Source organism: Schistosoma mansoni (assembly GCF_000237925.1).
Source record: "Schistosoma mansoni, WGS project CABG00000000 data, supercontig 0144, strain Puerto Rico, whole genome shotgun sequence".
Taxonomy (NCBI): Eukaryota; Metazoa; Platyhelminthes; class Trematoda; order Strigeidida; family Schistosomatidae; genus Schistosoma; species Schistosoma mansoni.
This window is the reverse complement of record NW_017386043.1, coordinates 371,966-398,660: the sequence shown is the minus strand read 5'-3', so window position 1 is coordinate 398,660 and position 26,695 is coordinate 371,966. Positions and strand designations below refer to the sequence as shown.

The window sequence follows — 26,695 nt, the reverse complement described above, 5'->3', positions numbered from 1 at the left end:
CGAATAAATATACTTTTTAATATAATTTATTGGCTTTTTAGTCTTGGATTCATAATGATTGTTTTAAAAAGATGCAAAAATGCTATTGTCATTTATTCGACACTAACTTTGATGAATTACACTGAATAGATTGGTTGGTGATCTATAGCTTGATAATGATATCACCAAAACACTAGTTATATATTTTACATAAATAAAATTCTCCGCACGTTTTAATACAGTATGAATATAGTAGACAGAAAACTGATCTTTTGGTGATTTATGTCTTCAACAGGGAATACGTCTTATTCTACATCATTGTACAAAGAGACATCAAATCTTGATTTCAATCAAGGTGTTGAACCACGATCACAACAGCAAGATACTGAATCAAATTTAAGTCCATATACTTGTAAAACGTCCGATAAAACCGTAACATCTGAATCGTATAATCAAGAATTATCTCAAACATCAAATGAACACAATTTGAATTATGATGATGTCCTAACTCTACATGTTCCACAATTAAACGAAAATTTATGGCAAAAGAAACATTCCTACAATTTAATCAAATATGATAAATGTCATTGTTTTGAGTTTATAACACGTAAAATACGTTTAAACACTTCACATAAAACTCAAGAAGGTATAATGAAGAAACAATCTAAACCCTTATCTAACCGTATTCATAATGGTAATCATTTGAATTCACTTTATGAAAATGAAGTTGATATAATGATGACATCTGATGATATGAAAAATGTAAAACAAACTGAAATTCCACAAGAAACTAATGATACACCAAATGATTCTGAGGTTGTAGGGAAAAGTATGCGTTGGACAACAACTTTTTTAGCAGCGTTAAGTATATTTTTGATTTTAATCACGTTTCCATTTTCACTTGTCTATTGTATACGTATTGTCGCTGAATATGAACGAGCTGTTGTTTTAAGAATGGGCAATTTAATACCAAAAGGTAAAGGTACAAAAGGGCCGGGATTATTTTTTATTTTACCATGTATTGATAGTGTACGAAAAGTGGATTTACGTACGGTGACATTTGCGATCCCACCACAAGAATTATTAACACGTGATTCAGTAACTGTTTCAGTGGATGCAGTTGTATATTATCGTGTGTTAAATCCAGTTGCATCTGTGTTAAATATTGAAGATGCTGCACGTTCTACTAGACTATTAGCACAGACAACCATAAGAAATGTTTTAGGAACTAAAGATTTGGCACAAATTCTGATGGATAGAGAAGAAATATCTACAGCTATGCAGTCTAGCTTAGATGCAACAACAGATGCTTGGGGAGTTAAAGTAGGTTTATACTTTAGATGATTTTATATTTTGAGTTCTTAGAATTATTTTAGAATGTTATTTCATGCTGCACCATTATTGAAAGTTAAAAATTCTGCATATTTCGAACTGATGTTTAATTGATAAAAATATTGCTAATGATCCTATATTCTCATTTAAACCATAGGCGTTTATTATTTTTGGAATACATAAATATATCTACCTCTGAAGCTTGTAGACAGATAATAATGATCATTTAGAAAATGTAAATGTTATAATTTTTATTTAAAAAATGAATAAATAACAAGTCACTTGAGTGTGACTGTTGTAAGCATTACACTGATCGGTTTGATTCTTGACCAGGTTTTTTTATATATTTAAATACCATTACATGTAATGTAGTGCAGATAAGTAGTCAATAAACGTTTACGTTTTTTCTAAAAGACATTCATAACCATTCTTTATGTGATTAAAGAGGAAGGATGTACTCAAAGAACAAAACTAGTAAGAATCAAAGATCTAATTTACAAATACATTCTTCCTCTTTAATATCTCAAATCAACTCGGCGCCCGAATACGGTGAAACTATTCGACCAAATTTAGACAAAAATTCTTATATACTCTTTAAGTAAATTTATTTTTCAAAACTTTCTATTAGACTTTACACTTTTTAAACGACATTTGAAATTTTTATTGTTTGTTATATTTTAGGATAATTAACATCACTAAAGTTTTGTAATTTATTTTAGAAAATGTGTATTTGTGTACGCATATACGATAGATATATAGGGTGATTTCACTGACATTATGTAGGTGCTTTCATTAGTGTTTTAAATATCAGTCAGTCAGTCAGCTACAACGTAGGACCAGGCACATATGCACAACAAGATGAACACCGAATTCATAGAAGTAGTTGATTTAATAGTGGTAATTTATAAAAGAAAAATTGTATATAATGATATAGTACAGGAAGAAAGATATGAAGTAATTTTAATCTCAAAGTTTAAGGGAAGACAGAGAGTGTATACACCTAACCATTGTGATCGATACTGAACCATGTCACACAGAGTCTCCAATCACTAGTTACGAACGTCACGCGGACCCCAACCATGTAGTGTGCATCTACCAACATGGCTCAGACTAGCAGTTAGTGACTTCTAGCACTGATGCCACGTTTTGGTTTGGCCGCCCCTAACACAAACAGATTTGATATTTTGATATGACCCAGATAACTCTTTAAAACACGAGCAAAGGTTGTATATATATATATATATATATATATACTATATACCGAATGTTTTACTCTTTTTTATTCTTCTATATCAGATGCATATTAGACAAATAGATCTTGAAACAAAATCTTCTTGATATTTAGTCAGAACATTTCCTTATAGTATTTTATCTGAAATTCTAAAAGGTTACTGATACTTTAAAAATAATGGGAGATTGATTATTAGTGTATACAGCTTTTAGTTACCAATGAGACTGTATCCATTTTGTAATTATGATGTAGCCTACATTTGCATATCTATTTACTTTTCTGTGTCAAATAAACAGATTATTTATCAGTGTACTGATAAGTTTTATGGTGTGATTCATCGTAAATGGGTAAATAAATAAATAAACAAATAAAAATGAGTCATGGTTAATTAAATACACTTTCCTATGCAGATAAATGTATGTATTGAAAGTAATTAAATTCTGTCTAACCAAAAGATAAAACCATAATCAACTGTTATTTGAATTGTAGTTGATGATAAACTTTTATCAATTTGTAAGCATTTTAGATAAAAAAACAAAACAAAAAAGACTCAGTCTTATTCAATAAAAGTAAATAAAGTGATAATGTTGTGATGATGAAAATGAATTATGATCAGAATGGTGTTTATTGAGATTGTAGTAATTTTATTAGTGGAATTCATGAGTCGAAGTAAGCTAGACCACCACTGAAGACCTGGAAGCACTATCTAGAAGTTAAGAGTTTGCCCGCGAGATAGAAGCTCCTGGGTTTCAATCCCAGGTGCCGGATCGTGGACGCGCGCTGCCGAAGAGCCGTATACTAGAGCGAAACGGCCGTCTGCTGCTTCCACGTTTCCAGTGGTTGTCTAGCTTAGATCGACTCATGAATTCAACTCTAAAAATGAATTAGTTTAGTTGTAATAAAGGCATCGTTTTTTTAATCTATTAGTCATCCGTTGAACTACATAATTCAAAACTACAACATAATGTCACTGATGTATAAATAATTGTACAAATATCAGGAATAAGCATTATTAGTTTCAAATTTACATAAAACTTTTTCATAAACACGCGTTAGTGACGTTGAGATTCAGCCTAAACAAATACAAAATTGACCTAATTAAAGTGAGTGAGCATTCAGATATAACTATGTTGTCTGTTCTGGCTCATATAAATACTACGATAATGATGAATAATACTGAGGAACTATGCTGTTACGTCAATCATTAAAATACTATTATCAGTGTACTAAAGACCGCCGATATATTTTAGTATTAATCTAACATTTAAATAATAAAAAAATTCTGTCGATGAATTATCTTATATTTGGTATAACCTTTGATTTATTTTCCATTATTAAATAAAACTTTTATTTTTGATCATTAATGGATACTTTCAATAAGATTATCATTAATGAGTAAATGGTTGCCACTTTACTCTATTGATGATGCATAGAAATATTTTTATACTATGGAAAAAAAATATTGAAATGATCACTTGGGAATGATTAATAATCATTTTAGGATTATAACAATGTGACTGATATATAATCTCTCATAAATGATGTTCAGCAATTTTTTAAACAGTATATATAAGTAAAGATGGATAGTGGCTAGCAGTGGAATCCAGGACACGCGTTTCGTCCTATTTGGGACTCGTCAGCTGGATGTACCTGCATCTCAGAGTTGATGTTCACTCTTGGACTCGAACCCAGTACCGTTCGCTTCAAACGCCATCGCGTTATCCACTCAGCTACTGAGTCCTGATAGTCACTTGCTTGTGCAATGGGGTTAAGTTTAAATTCACTTAGTATTGTTTGTTTGAATCTTCCCATCGATTTGTTAGGACTGCAACTGGTCAGTCTCTAATTGGCATATGTGTATACTGTGAGTATAGCGTCCTGGATTCCATTGCTAGCCACTATCCATCTTAGCTTACAATGCTTGTGAATTAACGCTATATCAAGGCAATACAAACGGAATAGCTGTAAATGTATTTTATTAAATAGATAACTTTACATATTAGTTATAAAATGTCGTATAGTCTGTGACCTAAGGCAATATCGAGGCATTCCGCACAGGATGCAAATATTTGCCGACAAGAGACTGATCAATTACAGTCCTAAATAACAATGAGAAGATACAAGTCAGCAACACCAAGTGAATGAAAAGCTTTTATTATTCTTATCACAACTAGTACACCTGTCATCACACTACCAATTTGTACTTTTTACTTATTATGTTTAGTTATGTAATCTATTCCACTGTTGTCACTGACTCATAAACTGCCTTGATTGGTTTAATAATTTCGTATATGCATATAAATATTATTGTATAATAGAGTAAAGCCTGATGATGGTCTAATGGAAAACAATATCGTTCGCTTATATATGTTGTTCTAAAACGTAATCTGTTTTAATATTGAACATTTAAAGTAATTAATGTATGGAATCAATAAAATAATCTCTTAATAATAATAATAATAGTAATAATAATAATAATGGATATCTATTTGGCGTTTTAAGCTCTATAACAATTATAGCTTCAGAGGTATAGTATATAAAAATGCGAAATTTCAAGTTATAGGTTTTATTATATACTCAACCAGGGATGAAGATTTTTTCTATAATGTGATGTATCTATAATACCTATTCAGATAGCTTATCGTTATTAATAGTTTATTGAAATTTTCATCCAGTGAATAGAATTATTATATAATTATCAACATAATAAATTGTTTATAACTACCATTGTACATTGTATTCGTCACAGATTCACTTTAATTGTGGTACCATTGAGAGATGAGAAGTATCAAACTGTTGTTTCGTCTCCTCTGTAAAACTCGGATTAGAGAGCAAAAATGAGGTGCTACATATCTTGAAGTTGACCTTTCGACATTGAGTCGCATGGTTGGTTGCCAATACATGTTTCCAACTTAAATGAACTGGAAATATAGTGCAATTACCATCCAATGACATCGGTTACTACTAGTATTCTTATAACATGGCTAAATTCTAGGAGTCATAACTTTTCATGAGAAATGCTCAACTCAAAGTAAGTCATAGGTGACACGTGATTACGGCACTGATAGAGGGGTAATGCCTAAATCGGTTTGACTTTCAGGTGGAATTCTTCATTGGCTGACATTTGTTGGAGTACTAGTGAGAAGTGTGATCAATATGTGACGAATACCATAAAACACCTATATCACTATTTGTCATGTTTGAAAGTGCAAAGAATCGGATATTTGACGTTTTACAGATTAATGTGTGTCAGCTGTTCAGAAAGTGAAAACGTTATTTCAACTGACACAAGTTTATACAGTACATAGAAATCAGAAAAACGTCCAATAAATAAGATAAGGTATGGTCGCACTGATGTCATCCAGGTCGAGGATGATTTGTAGCCCGTTTTTTACCTCGATGGGCATAAAAAATTCAATGTTGGTTATCTGAATGCAATGTTTTATTAGTATGTGTATTTGTGTTTAGTTTCTCAACAGTGTATATGCGACTTTTCACAAAGACTGTGAAAGTTGGGTGGGATAAGAAGAATTTAGTACCAAATGTCGAACCAATTAATAAATTTTGGCACATTCCATTATCCTGTCACGCACAAAGCAAATGATCAATGCTTAGCCAATAACATAAATATTATCATACTGACACAACAAAATTTGTGGTTGTACATAACCAAGTAGTCGTCTGCTGGGACTAATTCTATAAAATCGAAATCTGGGGATAGATATTTGAATAAACGGTTCTATATCACGCTTATAGTTATTAATCTTCACTAAAAGCGTTCAAACATTGTAGTAAATTCGTAAACGTAAAAAAAGGTTTTACCACTGGAGGCTACTGGCTTTGAGTTGCTTTATATGACCTGAAATAAAGTACAAAGTTTGTGCAATTTATATATTATTCTTAAGTATTCTTAAGTATAAATTCTGAATGCGTTAATATGACAAAGTTATTATCTCATATTGAATAACTCACTAACTTAGTGAAAGGTTCATTTTCGTTTTTAACTATAAATAATTTTTGAAAAACTGGCAAAAATTATTTGCACACTTTATAAAATATATCTGTATGAAATCAATGAAGATAATGACTATTGTTGGCGAACTTCCTTAATTACGCTAATTTACATTTCGACTGAATGGTATACTTTAAATACAAAACATGATTGACCATTATTTAGAAACAATTCACGTATATATGTCAAAAGATGAAAACTCCATACTTTATCTTTTTGCTTTGGTTATATATCTTTCTTTAAATTGATAATCACAAACGAAAACACTGTACACCCGATGATCAAGTCAATGTAGACTTTCATAGGATAGAATGAATTCAATGGCAAACAAAACTGTGGAAAAAGAGCTCCCGATAAATAAATGCACTTACTTGTAAAGTGATGAAGTAAATCAGGCATTTTTTGTGGAAGACTTTACTTTTCTTACTTTGATTGTGGAAAATCAAAATCATGCGTCGCGAAACTTAATGTTTAATTTTGTTTACCAATATATTATGTAGATAGGTTTGTTTATTCAACAGTTGAGGGGAAAAGCTAGATTATAGTGATGTTATATTTCCAAATGTTGACCATACATTTTTCAAGTGTGAAATTATGTCTATATATATCCTTGTTGGGTATTTTCTTAGTTAGGAATATGTGCGTTAATGTCATTTTTTTCTTAATTTATCTAAAGCCTCATACTAAGAAATACATTTTCCTCTTATTAATAAAAATAATATATTTGCAAATGGCTTACATTGAGTCACGAAACGTCAGAAAATTTGAAAACGTAATTTTTCTATTCATTGGGATAATACAAACATATTACTTCTATTGATAACAATCTACCCAGTGATCAATTCATTTGAAATTATCAAGGTAAACCTTAACAATGATGCCTACATATGTTATCCTCCTAGTCTTTCCTTTTGGTAAATGAGAAGTGAATACAATGGAACTCATGCTTTAAGTTTATCATGAGATAGGAAGGGAACAAACATAGTCGTAAATGCTTGTGGGAGATAATTATTGACTAATTAACTTTAGAGAACCTTGTATGAATGTTAACAAACTACAATATTAACGGGTTGAATGCATATAAATTGCAGTTTCTGAAATATTGTATAATCTATTCTGAATAATCTTTACTACAGTCAAACATATGGTATTAAACAAGGCTTATTATTTCGGGTGAGTTTTAGTTGACAGTCTCGTATTCCTGGTCAACAATGATTTTATAGTTGGTTTCAAATTGTGAAGAAAACTATCTACACAAAGTACGTGTTCATAATTATGGAAATGTCCTATTTTGTGTATCAGTTTATTTTCGTTGGTGCCTTTACGAATCTTAAAGACCAGCTAAACACTTTTTCGATAGATCATTAAATTTTGATTCAATAAATGAGTTGATTCAGTTCAATGTCATTTAATTGAACTCTTTTCTTTATTGACTTATTCACATGTGAAGTTTTGTATCCGATGAACTTTCAGTGGAAAAACTGTTATCACGAAAAAGCAGTTCTTAACAAAATTAAAACAATTAGAATCATATGAAATATAGATGATATTTTCATCATTTCATTTCACAATGATTCATTGACAGTCACCCATAAAAGCCTCTGAATTGAGGATATTCATTCAACTTGCATGTGAAGAGGGTCATCTTCAATGGTTTTTAATAGAAGCACTTAAACATGTAATGATATGTAAAAAACATATATATATATATTCTACTAGCTTTCCATTAATTAGTTGCTTTCGAAAAACAAAACATTTATTAATTACCACTTCATGGAAACAGATTGTTGACCTAAACTTTTTTCATAAATTCACGAAAAACAACTGAAACGGAAGGTACTTATTATGGGAAGGCAAAATTCAATCAGGAAATCAATTTTTTGTCTACATTAGGAGTAAAAACCAAGTAATTAAATATCTGTTTTTATTTAAAGCTATAATATGATTGTAACCTATTAACATCGCTAAACAAAAGAAAATAGACAATACCACTTTCAACAATTTGGAAAGTTTACTATCAATTATAAAGTTAAACGAAAGAAATTGTACTTTGAAAAAAACTGTAATTCTGAAAAATATGGAAAATCATGTTTAATTCTTTAAGTATTTCCGAGCAGATTTTTTTCATACTTTTACATCACAACAATGGGTTATTTGATGAAATGTTTCATGAGTTAGTTATGATCTAAGAAGGTCGATGACTACTTTCTTACTTGCTTACGACTGTTACCCCCAATGGAGCACAGGCTGCCAACCAGCATTCTCCAACCCACTCTGTCCTGCAACTTCCTTTCTAGTTCTATCCAGTTGTTGTATATTTTTGGTCATGTCTGTCTCCATATCTTGGCGTAATGTGTTCTTTGGTCTTCCTCCCCTCCTTAGGCCTTAAGGATCCCAGGCGAGGGCTTGTCTTGCAACGAAATTGGGTGATTTCCTCAATATGTGTCCTATCCAAATCCAGCGCTTTCTCCTGATTTCTCCCTCCACTGGAATCTGGTTTGTTCTCTCACACAGTATATTGTTGCTGATAGTGTTTGGCCAACGGATCCGAAGTATCTTGCGTAGACAACTGTTAATAGACTTCTGTATCTTCCGGATGATGGCTTTCATAGTTCTCCACGTCTCCGCCCCATAGAGTAAAACTGTCTTGACATTTGTATTGAAAATTCTGATCTTGGTGTTGGTTGACAGTTGTTTTGAGTTTTAGATGTTCTTCAGTTGTAAATGTGTTGTTCTTGCTTTGCCGATCCACGTATTCACATATTCATCATATCCACCGTGTTCATCGATGACGCTGCCCAGATATGTAAAGGTTTTCACATCCTCCACAGCTTGTCCATCAAGTGTAATTCGATTGGTGCATGCTGTATTTTACCGGAGAATCTTGCTTTTTTCTTTGTGCATATTGAGACGTGCTGCTGCTGAGATTGCTACTACACTGGTCGTCTTCTCCTGCATTTGTTGTTGCGTGTGTGATAGAAGAGCCAGATCATCCTCGAAGTGTAGATCGTCCAGATGTATCCTATCTGTCCACTGTATCCCGTTCTTCCTTTCAGATGTTGATATCTTCATGATCCAGTTGATCACCAGGAGAAAGAGAAAGGATGAGAGCAAACGACCTTGCCCGACACTGGTCTTTACCTCAAACGAGTCAGTGAGTAGTCCTCCATGCACGATTTCGTAGTTTAATCCATTATAGGAATTCCGTATGATATTGACTATCTTCTCAGGCACGCCGTAGTGTCCAAGAAGCGTCCATAGTGTTGTCCTGTCCACGCTATCAAATGTTTTCTCGTAGTCAATGAAGTTGATGTAGAATGGTGAATTTCATTCAATTGATTGTTCCACAATGATCTGTAGAGTTGCGATTTGATCTGTGCACGATCTATCTTTACGAAATCCAGCCTGTTGGTCTCGAAGTTGGGCGTCTACGGAGTGCCTCATTCTGCTTAACAATACCCTGTTGAAGACTTTTCATGGTATTGAGAGAAGAGTGATGCCCCTGTAGTTATTGCACTTGCTGAGATCTCCTTTCTTTGGCATTGTGATCAGAAGTCCTTCTTTCCAGTCTGTTGGTACTTGTTCTTCATCCCAAATGTTACTAAAGAGAATGTGGAGTATCTCTGCAGTTGCTGCTACATTTGCTTTCAGTGCCTCTGCCGGGATGTTGTCTGGTCCCGCTGCTTTGCCGCTCTTGATTTGTCCGATGGCCATGCTGTTCTCTTCAATTGTTGGTGGGCCAACATCGATTGGGAGGTCTGTGGGTGCTGCTTCGATGTTGGGTGGGTTCAGTGGAGCTGGTCGATTCAAGAGTTGTTTGGAATGTTCTAATCACCTGTCTCGTTGTTCTTCAATGTTGGTGATTACCTTGCCACCCTTGCTTTTCACTGGTCCTTTTGGTTTACTGTAATTTTCAGAGAGCTTCTTTGTTGTATCATACAGTTGTCTCATGTTTCCTTCTCTTGCAGCCTTTTCCGCTGTCATCGCTAAGTCTTCCACATATTTACGTTTGTCGGTTCTGATGCTTCACTTCACTTGTTTGTTTACTTCTACGCATTCAGCTTGTGCCTTGGCTTTTTCCTCTCTGGTTCGGCTGATATTGATTGCTGCCTTCTTGTTCCTCCTTCCTTCAATCTTATCCAGTGTATCAACAGTGATCCGTTCCTTGTGATGGTGCTTCTTTTGGCCCAGAACCTGATGACATGTTGAAACGATTGCCTCCTTGATACCTTTCCAGTTGCTCTTCATAGTAGATCCCTATCCAATGAATAGATCATTAAAGGCCTGGAACTTATTGTTGGGGGTTATCCTGAATTTGTTGAGTTTGTCAGTATCCTGAAGAAACGCAGTATAAAACTTTTGTGACGTTGTCCGCCCCGATTTCCAGTGCTTCTTAAGTTTTAGTTTCATCTTGGCGACCAGCATATGATGATCGGATGCTATATCAGCTCCTCTTCTGGTTCTCACATCCTCCATCGTCCTCCTGATTTTTTGTTGATGCAGATATGGTAAATTTGGTTCTGCGTTATATGATCCGGTGAAATCCATGTGGTTTTGTGAATGCGTTTGTGTAGGAATTTAGTGCCGCCTGTGAACAGTTCATTGAAGGCACATAGGTTTGCAAATCTCTCACCATTTTCGTTTCTTTCTCCCAGCTCACGTCGTCCCATGACGTCTTCGTATCCAGTGTTGTCCATTCCAACCTTGGCATTGAAATCTCCCATCAGAATGGTCAGGTCCTTTGTTGGGCACTTCTCGACGATTGATTGCAGCCTATCGCAGAATTGAACTTTAACGTCTTCATTGTAATCGTTGGTAGGCGCATAGTATTGGATGACGTTCATTATAATGCACTGTTTCTTTGTTTTGAACGAGGCTTTGATGATCCTTGGTCGATGAGATTCCTATCTTATAAGTGCATTTTGTGCTTGTTTGGACATCATCAATGCAACTCCTTGTGCATATGGGGCACTTTATTCTTCATGACCCGAGTGTAACAGCTGCTCCCTTGAAGCTAGTCGTTGTTGTCCAACCTGCGTCCAATGTGTTTCACTGATCCCAGGTACCTCTAGGTTGTATCTTTTCATTTCTGCAGCACTTTGAAAGACTCTCCCAGTTTCCTACATTGTACTAACATTTCAAGTCGATGGACATATTGAATAATCCGTAATATTTTAACATGACCTTATTTCTGATGTTTCGGATTTTCGTTCACAAGTATGCTAGTGCACATAGCATATAACATAGTTCGAGATTAGCAAGTTTCTACTGAAATTATTACAATTAAGTTATGTGATGACATTCTGTAATAAATATATGCATAATCATCGGTAATCTTGGAATATTTTTAAGTAACTTTCAATATCAGAATAATGGCCAACCAGTGTAGAAGTAGTTTGTGTATTGAATGTCATCAATGTTAATGATCTTTACGAAGTCTTTCAGTTACCATAGAATCTACAAGAAACTATCACATACATGATATTTATTTTAAAAAAACTGCTTGTGCAGTAGATCTTTGAAGCAACGTTTTAGTAATAAATAATGACTTTCCTAATGGCTTTTTGTGTCATACTGCATGGCAAAGTAGTTAATCTGAAAAAATGACTTTAAATGTTTAAAAATAAGGTTGACATATTAATATTTCTCAAATAGCTTGGAATGTGATTCTTGTCATCCAATGGAAGCGCTAACGTCTTAAAACCTTTAACAGTTACTCTTAAGCTTGAATGCTATGAAGCATCTGCTTCAAATCCCAGTTCATAATAAATTTATCCGAACGACTACAAATATTAGGATATATCCTGGCTACCAAACATGTGTATGAATAGAATGTTACAGTTAGATGGAATAAGTATTCGGTTCAAGTCTCAGAGCTACTATTAACGTGAGATGCAGGAACACGCAGTTAAGAAGCCCAGCTCAGAAGAAACCTATAAGCCAAATGATCACTATTCAAAAATAAAATCAGCATGTAACTTTAGATAATACCTGAAAAAAGCATCAGTGTTTCAATGAAGGCTGATCATATTTAGTGCAAATGCCAATAACTGAATAACATAAATATTCGCATAATTTATCATTTTTAATTAAAACTTGTAGCTTCGTGTTATTTAAAGATATTGAAATAAGATTTTACAAACATAGTCACACGGTTAACCTTTTAATTGCTTTGCAATAAATCATAGGCAAAGCCTTAGTTTATCATTAGATGCTCAAAATGTTTTAATATAATTTTATAAAACAGTGCGTTGAAGTGTGAGTAGGTAAGGTTTTTTTTCAAGTTCATTATGAAGGATAAATCTATAGACTCGATAAGACTAATGAAGCTGAAATTTCCCGTAAATGTGAGTAAATATTTCATTATGTATTTATAATCCACACATGCTGGATGAAATGCAGCTCCGAATAGTATCAAGGAAATAAACTTGATGAAAAGCGTTGTGGAAAATTTATATTTCCAAAAACACAAAACTGTGCTACATTTCAACTGTAACTTGTTATCATTATGGGATGAGACATTAAGGAATGAGTAAAAAGAAAGGATCACTGGATAGCTGTTTAGTTACTATATGAATCTCTCCAGTATTTTCTGTTCACCAGTTCTACAACAACATTAAGTTCCAACAATGAGCACGTTACATTCAAACCATTCAGTGGAAATCATTGATCTCCATTTTTATTTTATTCACTAAATAATTCAATAATTTCATGGAATAAGATGAAACATACAAATACCGATCAATTTTATGAGAAATTTTTATTCTTAAGAACTCTAAACCTAAATGCAGAAATAAGTTACTTATTACTCATTTATAAAACAAATAAACAAATGCTGAACTTCGTAGATAATTTTAAAAGATCATTTTTATATAAATTGACATAACTACACTTTCCAAGGCATAACTTATTATCTATCTAATGTAATATATGTAATTTAGGCCATAAAATTTAGAAATCTAATATAACATCATCCATATCCTTATTAACCTCTCTCTGACAGATAAGCCATCAATCGAATATGTTTCTTAGCATATCTAAATTCTATTTCGAACTACCGCATGGAGTGAATTTATAATTAACTTTAAGTGCCAGTATATTTGTGATTTTTATATCAGTATCATTCTCAAATGTGAAAAGTAGTCAGTTATGCAGACTTGATGACTCATTTGTAGGTTACCTTGATTAAGTATGTTTTTCTATTTTTTTCTTTGAGATGAATGACCGTTTCTAATCTTAAGGAAAACTTTCTAAACAAGAAAATTATCATCCTATTTTGATCTACTTTTTTATTTTAAAATCTAATTAATCTACACTCAGACAAAAAACTCATTTATTTGGCAATAAAAAAATGATAAATTTTCTTCTTTTTTTACTTTTGAACAGATATTTACTTGAAGTAACCTAGTGGTTTCTATATAATTTATATATATTGAAATATGATAGACATATCTAAGTGGACTGTTCTAACCATTGACATTTAAAATTGAGACCTGAGAAATTCACGAATAAAATATTATCACTGTAGCAACTATGATTATACTGAAATGAATAGTTTATTTTTTGTGAGTATGCATATGATTTACTCTCGTGATTAGAATTTTTTAGTCCTAAAAGAGTATAAGTATATTGTATGAAAATTGCGAAATAAATACCGTAAATATACAGGTTCTAAAGCATATTTTATAGAGATTTTGTATATGCTTACCAGTTTTATTCAATGAATTTACTTTCCTTCTAAATACATAAAAATCTTTTCTTCATATCATGACTATATAAACTTCCATATTTATTGTCTAACTGGAGCCATGAAGTTAATATGATGATGACTATCATTAAATAGTTAACCAGTTTTGTCAAGTATCTGTGTTATCACTGTTACTAAGCAACAGAAAATTCACGAACTTTTGATATTCTCCCATATTCTACTATAACAATCATCACATATGACTAATGCAGTATATAACAATGCAGTATATGGTCTTGTTATGTATTTAATTAGTTTCTGATATGCAGTTGTCAGTTTCTTTGAATTTTCAAAACACTGATAATGCCAACGTCATTTTTTGCTAATTCGTTTTGATTAGTCTTACGATAGTATATGTAGACAGAAGTAGGAGTTATAGACATCAATTTACCAAATCTCATTTTAACAGAACGAGCTGTTAGTTAACTATATGCAAATTCTAATAATTACAATCTACTGATGAAATCTAGAGAGACAGTTAAAGCCCCAAGATTAAATCATTTCACTCAAAGTTAATCAACACTACAAGAATCCTGTTTCTGAACATTAGAGCAGTTTAATACTTTTAAATATGAAGTAAACTTGAGTCATTAACCAATCAATAATTAAATATAACAAAATATTTCCGTTTTAAGAATATAAAGGAGTATAAAAATTATCAGAAAGGGTTTTTTTGGAAATTTCAGTATTTTCATAGTTGAAAGCATGAGTAATTGGAGCTAGACCACCTTCTGATTATAATCATATGCTCACTAGTGACTTACTTCAAGTGACAATTCCTGGAGTTCTAGTGAGAAGCAGTGACCAGTGGAGTTCAGACCACATCTGTTGTGAGATAGGAACTCACTGAAGACATTGATGAATAGTTGCTCAATTTCGTGGCTTGGTTGAAGTTAGACATTACCACGATCGGATGCTGGTTTAGTGGTCTATCAGTTGAGCGCTGTGGCGCGAGACTGGTAGGTGCTGGGCTTAAATCTCGCGAGGCGAGATCGTGGATGCGCACTGCTGAGGAGTCCCACCATAAGACGAAACGGCCTTCCAGTGCTTCCAGGTTTTCCTTGGTGTTTTAGCTTCAATTGACTCATGCTTTCAACTATGAAAATTATCTCTATAGAAATCACTATTCGCAATTGAAAGAATGTTTTATTCAAGTAACCATGGATAGTTTTATAGTTTTATTATCTTTCATATTAAATCCAAATGTAAACTAAAGAACGAAAATAATAGTCACTTTACTGTTATAAAATTTTAATTATTATTTTTCCCTTAAAATCAAATTATAAATAATAATTAATTATCAAAATAATTTACTAATGAAGACGTTGATATTGTATACAACGTCATTTCGTTAATGATAGGAATAATCATTGAAGCCTATAAAAACTATTATTATGATGGACTTAACTATAAACAAACAAACAAAACAAAATAAAAGTTTATATATTAGATAGGTGGATATGAACTAGACTTATTTCATCTTAATTATAATGAGTAGATGGAGGGATTTATTTTTGTAAATCATTTTTTTATACGCAAAGATGGATAGTGGCTAATAGTGGAATCCAGGACGCGCGTTTCGTCCTATTTGGGACTCGTTAGCTGGATGTACCTGCATCTCAGAGTTGATGTTTTCACTCTGAGACATGGACCAAGTACTGTTCGCATCAAACGCCATCGCGTTATCCACTCAGCTACTGAGTCCTGATAGCCACATGCTTGTGCAATTGGGTTAAGTTTAAATTCACTTGGTATTGCTTGTTTGAATCTTCCCATTGATGTTGAAGACTGCAAATGATCATTCTCTTATTGGCATATGTGCTTACTGTGCGTATTGCATCGATATTGCCTTAATCCACAAACATTATGAGCAAAGATAAATAGTGGCCAGCAGTGGAATCAAGGACGCGCGTTTCGTCCCATTTGGGACTCGTCAGCTGGATGTACCTGCATCTCAGAGTTGATGTTCACTCTGGGAGCCGGACCCAGTCCCATTCGCTTCAAACACCGTCGCATTATCCACTCAGCTCCTGAGTCCTGAGTCCATTTTTGCTTATAATGCTCGTGAATTAAGGCTACATCGAGGCAATACGCACAGTATGCACATATGTCAATAAGAGACTGATCAATGGAGGTCCTAAACTTCAATGGGAGGATTCAGTTTTTTGTTTTGAAAATCTATATAGTAGTTTACCATGATATTATTATTTTTAATTAATTATCCAAGTTTTAATAGATCAATTTAAATTATAACTTTCTTAATTAGTTTCTGGATAAATGATTAATTGTTTTGATTAGAATTATTTCATTATATTATTCATTGAATTCAATAAACGTAATGCATAACAAGAACTAATTGAATCCATTTTAATGAACTATTGTTTTAATTCAAAAAATAATGTATATACCTTTAGTTGTCGGAAGCTTAATTTTTCATCATTTTCCTATTAAACCCATTTTCACTCTTTATCTTTAGAGACTCTTTTACTAATTAATGAATGACTTAGTCAAAACATTTACAAATATTTCATTGAATTCAACTTTGGTTATACATTTAAGATAATATTTTATCAATTATACATCTTATCTACTGAGTAAACTTCAAGTTTCTGCAACTTAGAAACTACTTATTTAGCAAATAATTATGTTTTATAGAACTTAAAAAATTCATTAAATGTTACTTTCAGTAAGTCACTATAAACTAGGCTATATGACCTTAATTTTTATTTCCTATCGGACAGGTAAAACTTTAATCACTGTAGACATAATGACGTTTTAATTTGCTTGCATAAATTTATGAACAATTATTGATTTTTTAGATGGAGAAAACATTGAATAAAGTTAATCAATAAAGAGGATGAAATAAATTGAATAGAAAAGAGAACTAAAGTAATTTATATAATGAAATACAATCTTTGATTTGTTTTTATACCTAAAAGGTTGTTTAGCTGATATGATGTGATTGTGAAGTGATTTTGCCTATAAATTTGAGTCATTTCAACATTAACAATTTTATTCTATTTGGTTTGACAATCCTAAATCTACGTGCTTTAAACGATGTACTTTTCCTTTAACCTGACCATTTATTCGGATTATCAATTTAGATATATAATTGTAGGACCTGAAGAGAATTTATCGAAAAGAATATTTTCCGTTCAAATATTAGTCTTTTAATATGATGGGGATCTTTAAACCATAAATTTGTGTTGATCAAATTAACTGGCATTGATGTTAGAGTATCATTAGATATTGGAAACAATAAAGTTTCTATTTAAATAAAATATTCTAATCATTTAGATTTTATCAAATAGTAAGCCTAATTTACTGAGTAGTACACATCGGTTTGAAACAAGAACTCTTTACTTATAATTTGAAAAATAACAATCAGCCTATATTAAATAGGAACTATATATTTGTAAAATCTCAGCGAATGAATTTAAAGTAAATCCAACGTTTCACCTGGCAATGTGGTCCAAGCTTTTCAAGGAAATATAATCAAACATCAAAATTATCGAATATAAATAGGTACATGTTTCTCCGATTCATTGTTTACTGGATAGGTCATCTAATCAGCGTTAAAATTGTCTAAACTAGGTATATGTATTAGTGTGATTATATTTCCTTGAAAAAGCTTGGACCAGATTGCCAGGCGGAATGTTGGATTTACTTCAAATTCATTCTCTGAGATTTTACAAATATATTATTCCTATTTAATGTCTTACATCAACTCGGCACCAAAATACTATGAAACTATTCGCTCTAATTTAAACGAAAGTTCTTAGATTAGTCAGCCTATATGACTCAAAATTGTTTCAGTTTTATATTATTACTGGTAAGACGAAATAATAGGCACAATAATAGACAATTTCAAAATCTTCATTATAGATTTCTTTACCATTATTATTAATTATAAGTAAAGTGGAAGATCTCTTTTTACAAACCTTAATTATTTTCAAAGTAAGTAGCTTATGCTGACAGGGATTTATTAATGAGTGAATACAAAGTGCATAATCATCAGTTCGGATCATAAAACTAATGTTTAATTAATTTATCTCTATCAGCTAAATATCGTGTCACATTACAAAGAATACTGGATTGAAATTATTTTACTGTCATACGTCTTAAACCTACAAAATTTTTTGTTTAGAAAGTCTTACCAGATGGTTGGTAATGAAAGTTTATCATATTGTAAAAAGTATATTATTCATTGTATATATCTGAGTTTATTAGCATCCGAAGATTTTGATTTTGGATTAGAGTATTGTATTATGTTGTATAAAAGTAACGTTGGATTAATTGAAAATGCTACTTTTCTCTAGCTCTATGATTGCCTGTTGATATGGGTGAATGGTATGTATCAAGTTAAAGAACTCTATGAAGCACTCTAAAGTGATCTTCACTTCATTTCTTTGCATTGTACACAGGTTCCGTTGGAGCTTGACACATATTACATATTCCATGTTATTTATTCGCTCAATTGAGAGATGTCATAAAACACATTAAAAATGCTCAGTTTCGATCCTATATATTATTTTGTTGACTGATTTTCATCATATGAACCAATGAAATATAATAATTGCACAGATGGTTACAAAAATATACAACAACTCTGTAGACACTCATTTGAAACATATTTAGTTTAGATATGTATTAGGTTTGAAAGCATTGAAAAGATTTTTAATTATGTTTTTGTTCCATTCAGTCATATAACTAAATTTATTGATAGAACTCAATCATAAAGCAAGAAAAAACAGGAAAGTGATCGGAAGATTCTTAAAAAATAGTTCAGTGACCAACTTTTCACTGAACTTCATATTTGGTACACATGTTACGAAGTAAAAACATTTGGTGGCTATCAACTTATTATGCTAAGTCATTACAAAGTGATGATTTGTTGATCATGATATGACTGACTGAAAATACCTGTTCGCCATGACTTCTATATATCATTTTCTTTTAAATTTTGAAGAACCTTATTACAGCTTTTGTGTCATATGGTTCAAAGTAACTTCATCTTGAACGTTGAACGATATCAAAAACGTAAACTACATGTAAATAATTTGATTTGGAACTATCAGAACGACTAAAATCTTTTCAAATTAAATAATAAATTTATACTGAATTTTTTACTTGCAAATAGCGGAAATACAAGTGTACAAGTCGATAAGTCGAGCCATGACTCATGTATATGTTATTTGGGTTAGTTTCACACATATATGCTGTTCTTCCGGTAGTAAAGTTTTAATGTTATTGTAATAAACTAATTTAAGTTTTTTTCTGTCTTTTAAACAATTTGTAGGTTGAAAGAATTGAAATCAAAGATGTCCGCCTTCCTATACAACTACAACGTGCAATGGCAGCAGAAGCTGAAGCTGCTCGTGAAGCTCGTGCTAAAGTAAGTTATTATTTATTTAACATCACTTGTTTTTGTTGAGAAACATGATATTTTGTGACATGGTGATGATATGGGTGTGAAATCATTGACGTCATATGGTCAAATATTGAGTATTACGAATTAATATGAAATACAGTTGTTTTAAAATATATACAAGACATTTTATACTAGTAAGGAGCATTCAAACAGAATCAGATGTTACTTTAATATTCTAGTGTTTCAGGTATGTCTTAACTTTGATCCATTGACTACTAGTGACACTGACTTGCTAACTCATTTCTAAATCCCAATAAATATACAACTATTGAATTTAAAACCAGATCAGAAACAGTAAATATGACTCCTAGCTTCTGTGAAAACATATTACGCTTCTTTGTTGACCTTAAATAACTTCGGATATTTTTCAGTTGAATTATTCATTAAGTGGCATCAAATTTGCTTTTGAAAATTATTTTATTTAAAGGTAACACATTTCCAATAATTGGATTCTGAATCTAAAAAGTTTCTAGGTCATTTCTAATTTAATTAAAAGTCAAATTTTGGTTTAACATCAATAAGGCGAATAGACCGAGTCAAACAGCTGATTACGTTATCGCTATTAATTGTTTTTATTTAATATTTATTATATCATTTATATCTTTGACTTTGATTGTGTAAAGGAATGAACACATTTTCAACAAACATTTTGTTGAGAATATTACCAGATATTTTTGTAATATATCTTAAATTATTATCAGAAGTGGTTTTCATGCATATTATAGTAATTTTAATAGTTGAGATCATGAGCCGATTGATGCTAGACCACCATGGAAACCTGGAAGCACTAGACTGCCGTTTCGTCCTAGTGTGGGACTCTTCAGCAGTGCTAATCCACGACCCCACCTCGCGAGATTCAAACCCAGGACCTATCGATCTCGCGCGCGAGCTCTTAACCTTATCTTAAATTGTATTAACAGAACCAGTGCGCTTAAAAAACCAGTGAAGTATAATTGATTTAGGAAAAAATTCAGTCGTTTGTCAAATATTTTACAGGAAAAGAAGTTATGGATGAACAGAATGTTACTTCATATTCAATTGTAAGAACTTGAGAACTTGATTATCCTAGTCATATATATATAACTAAATCAACAGCAGAGTAATCGGGTTCAAATTAAGTTGTAAGGTAAAGGATTATTTCATATAAAAGAACTTCAGCGTAGTTTGTCATTGTAAATTCTATAAACCCATGTACTATGACTCAGGAAGTACGAGTTAGAAACACATCGATGTGCAATCCTAATCATCTAAATGAAGTCGACGTTTCAAGCCAACGTTTTGGAAAATTCACTGGCAAACCATTAAACTCAGTTACTTGTAATCGTTCGTGATAAATACAGAACGTCACAAAAGTAAATGTTTTCCACAGATTTAAATTAGGTGATCGATCACTTCAGTTGTTTCCAATTTTGTGAACAGATTGAGTCATGGCATCATTTGCAATATTGATAAGGTAGCCAATTAGATCATAAACAATGTATCAGACATAGCTTACCATTTTGATTGTGTACAGAATACTCCAGTGTATGAAGTTTTAATTGTGAAAGATGTAAATTGGCATGAGGATTCATTATTAGAACACATCAATAAAATTAGATGATTTAAAATTGTTCTGATAGTCAATACATCTATACTTTCAGCAAGGAATCGACGCTGAATCAAAGGAAAACACAGTCTTTTAATTGGATATAATGTCTGATCTACCTATTTATTCATTTTAATCACTTTAATATTTCCTCATTCAATTGAGTCATTACTACAATATTGAAATCTAAAATTTGCGTTAAATATTTGCTCTTTTGTCATATACGTAAGTACCTAGGGAATGCAAATATTGATACTATAATGGATTAAAATTTTCAGTCTCGACTTTAAATACAAAATTATAGGTAAGAGATGGATTTCAAAAAATATATATCCATCAAATAAACAAATAGTAATAAAATCTGGTTGAATATCCATCTTTATTACTATGTTTGTGTATGGATGTATATAAACTATTAGTGCTTCACTACATTTTATAACACGTTCTTATATAATGTAATTATTGTCCCATAAAATCATTTTGTTTAGGTTATAATTAAAATTTGAAGTGTTATGAAGAATTAATTATTCTCCTCAACGTTAAGTCTAACATCTGTAGAATAATTACTGTCTAAAGCCAAGAGTACAGTTTTGTGAAATATATTGTACTCTCATGTTAATTGATGTAAATAAATAATATGGTAACAGTGAACAAATACAACTTCAGATTATCAGCTTGAATAAAGACAAGGCTTTTTTAATGAACAATAGTGAGCATGCTTTAGGCTATTTAAGATATTAAATTACATCAGATAAGAAATCCGGCGTGAACTGAACAACTTATCAATTTTATTTCCAAACCCGTCATCACTTCTTATGAAATATTCAGATATCAGGGTTAGTGTACTATACTTGAAATAAAAAGCTGATTACCGACTGTCAAATGTTTTCACTTCAGTTAATCTGGGATGCGACTTTGCAGTTGTTCTTCTAATATTTCTTCATCTGATATCACTTCTCAATAAAAGTGACTTTTAATTCGTAAACACAACTTCAGATAATCGTTTCAATACAAAAAACAATCAAATTTTAAATCCAATGAAAAGTGAGAGTATATTATATGTAATACCATAATTTACAGCTGATTGAACACTGAGTGGTGATCAATATCATGTATCTCAGATTAATCTTACTGGTAACCGAATTCTGTCGATGAATTTTCGATGGAGTCATTAATCGAGGTGACTCGACATCGGTCCTCTCAATTTTAAAGTCAGACCTCGTTGGTGAGTGAGCAAGAAACCTAGGTCCAGACTTTCCTGTAGACTACCTAAAACCACCTTACATGCTACTTTCATTTTATTACGACATCGGTTGATAAGTTTCTCACAAAAAGTGATATAAATTGATACTAGAGTTTTACCCATCTTTTGATAAAATTTACTATAATGGTAACGAGGTGTTAGATTTTAATTTTGGATGTAGCAAAATATATGTACATATGTATTGCTAAAATAGGAATGCATGACAACTTGAGATGAAAACCGACTTTGTTAATTCTGCAATCTGATAAACCAAGATAAAATGTATAGAATTCATGATATGAATAAACGAATAATGAGGTTTTTGATCATTATTTCAATATTTGTCGAATACATTAAAAAAGTAATACAAATGCTACAAACCATATTAATTATATAATTAATACAAGACTGGTTTGATATAAGTTTGTCTGTTTGTAGCCACCGTATAGTAACTTGATGTACTTCATCTGATGTTTTCAAGGTGTGACTATTCTTTTAGATAAATATTAGTTTTGTTATGTGGTTATCAACCACTATGGGAATCACATAACACACAAGAACTAAACCACAGGCATTTTTCTGAATGGTATTAGGTCAACGAACTTATTTTTAAACTTCATGCTCGGCAGCTAAAATAATTCAGATTCTCTTTAAGCATTGAATCCACTAAATTGATGCTCGTCGTTTTATTAAGCCACCTGTTTGCAGCACATATTCAGAAGTCTGGATGCTAAATGTTGTTCTTAATTCCCCTACATTTCTATGATATTTTATCTTTACTTCTTTAATGAGCTGAATCTTTCTAATCTATAAAGTATTTCTTTGGCATTTGTAAGAAAGTGTCCTCTATAAAAAACGTAAAACCAGCTGAACTTTGAACAGACGTCCGATAGTATGTTTATATGCGTTACATTTATAAGTGATAACATTATAATTTACATAATTCACACACTAGATACTCATTTTTTCCTAGTTTTCGGAAATATAATTATCTCAGTTATATTTAATGATCATTATAAATCTGACTTTCTAAAAGGCATATCAAACCAACAAACTAACGATTTGATTGACGCAAATATATTTCTTTCTTGAAAGTAGAGATATAAGATAATGTTTATCCAACTAGTAACAAACAGATGCATGTATTTGTCACAAATAAATAAACACTGAATAAAAGGTGTATGTAATACGATTACATGTGAAACTTTTAAACTATACAAAAATCAATTTTATACCAACATGAATATTATTGCAAGTAAACTGATGAATTTCACCTTTCTACTCAATTCTGAGCATATTTTTGTACATATTTATCGAATTAATACTCTATTGTTTATCTGTTTACAAAAGTTTTTTTATCTTACATATTATGGCAATTTTGTTTGAGGACAAAGTTACGTAGCTATATGTTTGTGCTTGTATTATACACGATCAGACTAATGTACTATACTGTTAACAAGATCTTTATTTATAGCTAAGCATTGAGTAAACCGTGGTTGTTATTTATAATACTACTCAGTTTACGTATAGAAAGGTTTATTGATATCAATGCCAGGGTTGTATTTGATATTTTCAAATAAACTGAGCTTTGGGTAAAAAGTTAACAATAAATGTATATTTTTTAATATACTGCAATGAGTAATACATTGTATTTCTGACGTATCGTAACTTAATGTAAGCCAGTTCATCAGAGTTAGTAAATAACTGAACTACATTAACACAGGTCTAAATAGTATGAAGGAAACAATGAAGAATACTTTTTTAATACAACCAAATCGTAGGAGGTCTGAATATGCCGAAGTCAAGTTATTCTTGATTAAGATGAATTTGTATGGCCTGTCACTGAATTAATTTATGTGTCTGAAGATGGGTATGAGAAATGTATGCATTAGTAATATAATGTAGTGGGACTGAAATTGAGTGTGTGTGTATATGGATTGTGTGGGAAATAAATAAGGTTTTATTATTTTTGAGTTAAAAAAATGTATCGTGAAGTAAGATGCGTTGAATTATATACTACTTACTACATTGGTTTAGTTTATTTGAGCTGAAACATATTTAAAGAAATTGATTGGATTTTATAATCTTCTGAGTATGTTTTGAATGTAAGAGTTAACGTGAGACTTTACTTTTCAAATCTCCCCATTTCTAACAAGCAAGATATTAAAACGTACTCTGTGAAAAACTGTGTTAATTCTAAAAAATGTTTTTTACCTGGTATTCATGTTACTCCTTTAATTTCACGTTTACCATTAGTGTTCAGTGGATGGAAAAAAATCAAAGATCATGCACTGACCAAGAGCATAAACTTGTAACACTACACTTATGAACCAACCTAATGGACTCTAAAAGCGATCATCAGCTTTTAATTACTTATTCTGTTCTAAGACGGGCTGGGAAATAGTAATAGGAGCTTGAGCTGGCGGTTAAGATAAGAAATTAGATTTAAGGTTTTCAGCACGACCTGACAACAGTTACGATCCAGGAATTCATTGCAACCATATTGATGAACGTACTTTGCTCGAAGTTCAAATCTTATTATCTTTATTCCGATTAGTTCGTCTTTAAACTAAAATGACACTGCCAGTTTCTCGTCATGGTTCTGTGAAAATATAATACTACGTCCAATATTATTCACGAAAAGAGGTCCTGATTATGCTATTATTATTGTAAAATATGCGTGTTAATGTTGATCAGTGAAGAGGAATTAATAAGAAAAAGATATTTCCTTACTCTGCTTGTCCTTTTGTAACTGAGAATTGTCGCCTTAAAATCTTACAAACTGTTTGATGACTCATGATTCTCATCAAAGAATTATCTTCTATCAACTGTGTAATTGTTCACACTTTTTGAGAGATAATTGGACTAAATTGAAACTTCATTTATCCAATTGATTATCAATTTAGTTTTAAATTATACTGTATTTAAAATGAAAGTGAATTACTTCCCTTCACTAATGTACATCAGTAGTCACAATACTGTAAAAATGAAACATACTTAGCACAAGTATATTCATATATATTTGTCTGTCTCAAGCTTTGAAATTCACAGACACCTGAAAATTTGTCTTTGATATCAAGTACAAAAAAATTCAATCCCTTACAAATGAAAGTGAAAGGTTTTTAAATCTACAATCTGGACTTCACAACAATCGCTGGAAACCAGGAAACAATAACCAGTTATTATGTTCTAGTAGAGGATTCCACAACAGTTATCGTTCACTAATCTAGGACCTATAGGCTTAATTGCAAGGACTTGACTTTCGCTTATTCGGCTTTCAGGATTTAGATAAATGACTAGTTAATATCACATCGTAATGTAAATAAAAAGTCTGAGAACCTACATAGTCTAGATTGATGAAAACCTATACGTTCAGGAGGATGTAATGTATCCTGAAGTGCTATAAAAGAATTTAGACCAGGTCTGGAAAACAAAGTCTTGTGATCGATTTTCATTACGGAGAATACTTTATCAGTGTAAAGAGAATGACTGAAGATAAGTTCCATATTGTTGACTGAATTCAAGTCAGGAATAAATTAAATATACAGAAAATTGATGTCTTTCATCAATGTTGATGGGATTGCCTACCTAGCTAATTTTAATTCTCATAACTTTTATTTTATTTATTTCACACCTTTAGGTAATTGCTGCTAAAGGAGAACAAGAGGCAGCTAGATCGTTAAAAGAAGCTGCAAAAGTTATATCTACTTCACCGATGGCATTCCAATTACGATATTTACAAACATTATGTGCAATATCAGCTGAAAAGAAATCAACTATTTTCTTCCCGGTACCAATAGATATCATGCAGAATATAGGAAATCTATCCGGGTCAACATTTGAACAATTATTAAGTAAAAATAATCAAAAATTACAAACAAAATATTCAACCAATAAAATTCAAAGTTCTAAGGAAATTGAAACAAAATCACATGATTGTTGTGATTCAATGTCTAATCATAAAAATTGTGTCTGTAATGAAAATAAATCAAAAATTGACAAACCAACAAATACATTACATTCTGTAAATTATATTGCTGAACAACCATGGCCTCAATCAAACAATATAAATCGTCAAATTCAAGAAACTAGTTGGGCATATGAAAGTGGTGATACACATAGTGATACAGTTTAA

At 31.6% G+C, this 26,695-nt stretch overlaps 1 protein-coding gene across 1 annotated transcript; it reads left to right on the top strand.

The window, feature by feature from the left end:
• Positions 1–261: 261 nt before the first annotated feature.
• Smp_162440 (SPFH domain / Band 7 family protein,putative) lies at positions 262–26,695 on the top strand (the record flags this gene model as incomplete). Its single annotated transcript, XM_018799609.1, has 3 exons — positions 262–1,302; positions 19,601–19,696; positions 26,201–26,695. 3 exons carry the CDS (start codon positions 262–264, stop codon positions 26,693–26,695), a joined length of 1,632 nt encoding a protein of 543 aa, XP_018646588.1.